Source organism: Octopus bimaculoides, unplaced genomic scaffold, assembly GCF_001194135.2.
Source record: "Octopus bimaculoides isolate UCB-OBI-ISO-001 unplaced genomic scaffold, ASM119413v2 Scaffold_159874, whole genome shotgun sequence".
Classification (NCBI taxonomy): Eukaryota; Metazoa; Mollusca; class Cephalopoda; order Octopoda; family Octopodidae; genus Octopus; species Octopus bimaculoides.
The window spans coordinates 1-6,047 of NW_026354914.1; the positions used below are offsets into that span (position 1 = coordinate 1).

At 34.4% G+C, this 6,047-nt stretch overlaps 1 protein-coding gene across 1 annotated transcript; it reads right to left on the reverse strand.

Annotated features, from left to right (window-relative positions):
* Window positions 1-209: 209 nt before the first annotated feature.
* LOC106867153 (uncharacterized) lies at window positions 210-5,841 on the reverse strand. Its single transcript, XM_014931890.2, has 2 exons — window positions 4,805-5,841; window positions 210-1,297 (listed from the first exon to the last, which is right to left on the reverse strand). The coding sequence occupies exons 1-2, from the start codon at window positions 4,898-4,900 to the stop codon at window positions 800-802; spliced, it is 594 nt and encodes a 197-aa protein (XP_014787376.1). The 5' UTR covers window positions 4,901-5,841; the 3' UTR covers window positions 210-799.
* Window positions 5,842-6,047: the final 206 nt, after the last annotated feature.

Genomic DNA, 6,047 nt, shown 5'->3' on the forward strand with positions numbered 1-6,047 from the left:
GTGTGTGTGTGTGTGTATATATATATATATATGGACAACTTGTGAGGGGAATTTGGTAGGTGGTTGGAAACTGCACATATGCCTGTCTCACACACACACACACACACAGAAGTGTTCTAGTAGTTAAATCACTTCAGTCAATCTTAATAATTAGAGCTGTAGTAATTAGAGTAGACTGTCTCACTTAAAAAACAAACAAACAAATGCAATACATCTGCACCAAATTCACCTTTATCTATGTTTTATATATATATATGGTCTCCTTCTTATAGGATCTGCTGACAAGATAATACATATTCTAATGTTGAAAATAAAATATATTTTGTAAATTAGGATAACGATAGCATATTTTTCAGGTCAGCATGAAGTTCATCTGAATAACCATAGTCCATATTAGAAAGGGTGGATACCCGAGTAATTTCCAGAGTAATATCCCTTGTAAGGCACACGAGTTTAATAAGATGCTTAAAAATATAAACATTGTCTGACATGCACAAATAAAAAGAACATAGCTCCAATAATGGACAGAGATGACGACTGTTGAAGAGGTTGCAAGAAGCAATGAAAAGTTTGAAAAAAAAAATAATGAGTGGAAATTGAACTGGTGAGTGTGTTTGCTAAATAAGGCATTAAAACAGAATGACTCTCCCCAGACACAAAATTTGGAAAGTAGGCTATTTTTAATAGCAGATTTATCAGCAAAAGTCGTAATATTTTCAAGATATTCCGTTTAGTATCAAATCAAGCTTCACATGATGAATTTTATATGTATAATCACAAATTTAAACAATCGTAATGCTTAGCTTTGTATAACAGCTTTGTCAACAGAATTGCTATACATGCAGTTATATGACTTGTCACCAATGCAGATATTTTCCAAGTCTGAAGAATTTGATACGTAATCGTTTTTGCCAGTAACAAAATCTGTAAAGGATTTTTCATCTTTATCATGATGCTTCATACAAGTGAAACTTGGAACTGCCCGAATGTAAGGGCTAGATTTTTGATCTTCATTACTTTCTTCGGAAGGTGCTAGTTTCTTAGCACCACAGCTATCAAAACTAAAGTCCATTTCTTTATATCCATAATCCATTGGAATTTCAGTAAACTGTTCTTTAGAACTATTATTTTGAAGATCAAGAAGACCTTGGACATTTATATCTTTGCTTTTAAAATCATTTTCTGAGCTCACTTTTTCACATAAATACATTTGATTGCATTCACTTTCTGGAGAAGGCTCTGAACACAACTTGGCTTTTATTAAAACAGAAGAACTGTCATAAGCTTCATCATTGATCTGAAAAATCAGATAAGGAAAAAAAAAAAAAAATGAAATGAATAGAAAAATACTGATATTAATGAAACAGACAAAATGAAAAAAAAAAACCTTAAATGCACTTCTTATTTTTAAATAAATCTAAGGCACTCTGGACAATTTCTTCCAACTCTTATGTTCTGGGTTCAAATGCTGCAGAGGTCAACTTTTGAGTCAACAGTTAAGCAATGGGTTCTATGTAATTTACTTACTTATTCTGTCAAAACTGCTGGCTTTGTGCCAAAATTAGAAAGAATTTAGTAAAATCTCAGCATGTATGTTGTTCATTAGAAAATCGATTATGAATAATTATACTTAATATTTTGGAGATGCAATTGTTTGATAAATGATTTGATCTGAGATCTTGTGTTGAAAATGACACATATTGTATAACAGTCATTTTGGTTATTTAAAATCACACAAAAATCACAACATATATTTTTGATACATTTGTTTGACAGCTGCATCAAGAAGTGCCAATCGCTAATTGTGGAGAGAATGCGTGGAAGGGGTAGACTCAGGAAGATGTAGGACAAAGTGGTGAGAAAAAACTTCAGATGTTGGGCTTCACAGAAAAGTGACAAAGGAGTAAGATTTCTGGCAGGTTTGCTTTGCTTGAGAAGACATGTCAAGATAAGTAAAATTATGATTGTTCTTGCATACAGGCATGTCCCCTAAATCCTTCTTAATAATACTAATTTTGTCACACCCCTGCAAGCTAAACACTGACATAATTCTGCTTTATTCACTGAACTGTATCAATGACCAGGCTTCAAAAGTCTCACAGAAGACTGTTGTCATCGTCATCATCATCTTATGTCTATTTTCCACGCTGGTATAGCATGGGATGGACAGTTTGACAGGAGCAGGCCAGCTGAAGAGCTGCCTGGGCTCTATGTCTGTTTTTGCATGGTTTCTACAGTTGGATGCCCTTCCTAATGCCAACCACTTTACAAAGTGTACTGGGTGCTTTTACTCAGCACTGACACAGGTGTTTTCATGTATCACTGGCACAAATGCTCTTCATGTGGCACCAGCACCCACCAACCTGGAAGATTAAGATCACTCAGCTGAAACTAAATGTAACAGTTTTTGTATGTTATTAAATGAACTAAAATGACTCTTCAATGATTCACTTGTTCATGCTTGCATGGTCAGAGTTTATTGGGGAAGATTTCTATGGCTAGATGCCCTTCCTGTCACTAACCCTCACCTGTTTCCAAGCAAGGTAACATTTCTCCATGTCCAGATATGTTCTCACTAAATATTGGAAATTAATGACATTACTTGCATGAGAGTGACACTCATTTACATAAGAAAAAGGCTTAATCTGCTGTCCAGTTTAATTTCATCATCAGACCCTTGGGTGCCTTTAGTGAAATCCACAGAGTTGACAAGCATTTAGGCCAGATCCCTGGTCTGAGAGTATCTTTCTCTTTCCCTCTCATCAGTCTAGGAAGCTCTGTAAAAGGTTATGTGCACTGTACATAAGCAAAAGTTCTCTAATCTGTAAAACAAGAGTGGAATGTCTCCAGGAATACTGCTGCTAGCAGAATTATGTATCCTATTCATGGACTCAATCAAAAGTCAATATCCTCTCCTTCATTCCTTATTTATGATACATATTTAAAAACAGAAATATTCATAACATTTAATGTATATCATTTGAAAATTCAACAAAAGCTTCAAGCGTTTTTTTAAAGTTATGTGTTCTTCACTATTTTCCATTCTGTGCTGGTTCAATTCACACTAACTCAAACTATTTATTGATTACACTGTTTAACCAATTTTTGTCCTTGGGTAGTAACTGTTATTCCTTATTTGCTTACCCCTACAAAGTATGAAAAGTGGTTAATATTTCCTTCAAAATTTGCTTTAGTTACATTTATTTAAATCCCCAAAAATCCCTCTCAACACATGGCTATGATGCTCCCCAACTACTCCTGATCATAATGTCAGCCATTAAGGGACATACTCAAGTAGTTAAGGTCAAGTAACTGTCAAGCAAATCTATGGTATTGAGCAGAATACTTGCTATAACAATATTTCTGCTTCAGCAACTCAGTGCTGCATCTGTTTGAAATGTAATGTAAAACATTGCTGTCCAGGTCACAAAAGCAAAGTTTGAAGGGAACAGAAATTATTTCCTTTGATTTCGAGACAGAAGCAAATATAAAATAACACTTGCTGACCAAAGACTGCGTTTGAGAATTTAAAATCACTTCTTTAACTTTCTAAGATATCTCAACCCTTCTAAAAGCAAACTTCGTTTGTTTGTTTGTTCACGTTTATTGTAATTTGAATTTAACATATGATAGCGTCTCATAAAACAAGATTTCTATACATCTTAAATTTGCAGAGGAATCTGTAGTGGGGGAGTTTAGCTCAATCAGTCAGAGTATCGTGACGCGTAATCACGGAGATGTGAGTTCGTGTCCCACAGCTAACCACCTACACTTTTTTCTGCAAAATAGGTAGGGGCAGTTTATCCTGTTCAGGCTATATTATTAGCATTATCCTGCGATTGAGAATTTAAAATCACTTCAACTTTCTAAGACATCTCAACGCTTCTAAAAGCAAGCTTCGTTTGTTTGTTTACATTTATCGTAATTTGAATTTAAAATAAAAAAATAAAACTTTTGTTACACAGTGTTATAAGGATATTAGCAGTGGGCTTTCAATCAATGCATAGGACAATTTTATGATACATTTACATAACAATGTTCAAAATGCAACCAAATAATGATTTGTTTAAGAGATCTGGTCACTAAGTTAGAAGGTAAAGACATTAACTTAACTCTTTGATACCAAATCACTATTTTGAAGTGTTTGTATTCAAGTTAAAACCTTCCATCATAATTTTGTGTAAGAACCTTTGTTAAGTTATGTTATACATACCGTATTAATAAAGCTAAAATGGTTATTTTGTTTAATTCTTCCAAATTTTTTATTTTTTTTACAATGTTTTTCACTGCTTTCACAGATTCTCATGACTCTGTCACCATCCAATTCCATTATTATGAATCTGAATTGGGAGCTTGAGTCATAATGAATCTTTCATTAGCTCGTTATACAACCATGGATGCCATTCCTATGGATGTGTTGCAGTTCTTCTCTTTATAGAGCTTGGTGATCCTGATCATTAATCTTCTAGGATTCCCCCACTCCGCATCAATGTATCTTACAGTTGGCTCAGTTGAGCTCTGCTGCTACCTCTCCACAATCCACCATGCTGCAGTCCCATGACTTTGCCATAAACCTGGCAGGGTGGCTGAATGGGTGCTGTGCCTTGCTAAAGGGTAGTCTGTAACTATACAGGGCACAGTCATCACTCTGTAAGGTATTTTCAAAATACCCACACACCCAATTAAGAGTAAGATATAGACTATTTCATTAGAAATATGGTAATGAAAGGGTTAAACAAAAAACTCCTTCACTATCTGATGATATGAATGTAATTCAGTATACTATTAAATTTAAGATACTTACACATGAACTCAAGGAATCTACATGCATAACACTGGAAACACTATAATATTTATTTTCCGTTTTCCCCTGCAAAGAGAAAAGTAAAATAGGTAACATTTAAAGACATCAGAATATTCATTAGAACTGTTATAGTTCAGCCTTTGTTTTAAGTTAACTGCTTTTAAAATAGACAATAAATATTATCAATCAATCAACATCCCTAGCCATACAGAGGTTGTATGTAAAGCCCAACAGACTTAACTTTCTCCCTTTAAACCAACTCAAGTTTTCCACTATCTTTTTCTATGTCCATCCCTTGCAATTGTTCAACCATTCATTTTGTAGGTTTCATATTAATTCATTTACTAAATTGCAAGTTGGAAGAATCATTACTGCACCAGACAAAATATTTAGTGGCATTTCTTCTTTTTATGTCCTGAGTTCAAATACTGCTGAGCTCAGCTTTGTCTTTCATCCTTTCAGGGTCAATAAAATAATTATCAGTTGAGCAATGAAGGTTTCCCCCCTCCCTTCAAAATTGCTGGTCTTGCACCAAAATCTCAAAGAATTACAAGAATAGTGCTGCCAGAATTGTTAGCATATCAGACAAAATGTTCAGCAGCATTTCTTCCAACTTTTTACAATTTGAGTTCAAATTCTGCCAAGATCAAACTTTGCCTCTGACCTTTTGAGGTCAATAAAAGAAGTACCAGTTTAGCAGTGGGATCAATGTAATCAACTAACCCTCACCCTAAAATTTGAAATTATATTAATTCATTTACTGGGGATTTACTCATGTGTGACAATATTGAATAGTGTTATGGCATCATTGATTCTTAAATGATCTAAGATTTATTTGCATTTGCTAGGTGAAGTGAAACAAGTTGAGAGACTACGAAATGATTGCAAGAGATTTAGACTCACAACCCATGAAACAAGTAGTCCAGTACTTTGAGCACTTGGCCATCTTACATCTCTGCATTTGTTATGGCATCATTGAATAGTGTTATGGCATACATAAACACTTATGCAGACAATTTGCCGATTGGACAATAAGACAACATGCGGAAGTATTGATCAAGGAGTTAATCAAAACAGAATGAAGAGGCAGAAAGCTCTATATAAAGGGTACACCTACATTATTGATAGAACCAGAAAAGAAAAGACTTATTGGAGATGTGAAAATCGTAAACTGTTCAGTGCTAGACTAACAACAATTGATGATGAAATTAGCACAACTCCTTCTGAACACATACATCCACCT

Excerpts from the sequence above, each read along its gene's own strand:
- LOC106867153 (XM_014931890.2), bottom strand. The coding sequence starts at position 4,900 with ATGTTACCTATTTTACTTTTCTCTTTGCAGGGGAAAACGGAAAATAAA. Across the intron at positions 1,298-4,804 it reads TAGATTCCTTGAGTTCATGT|ATCAATGATGAAGCTTATGA; the intron begins GTAAGTATCTTA and ends CTGATTTTTCAG.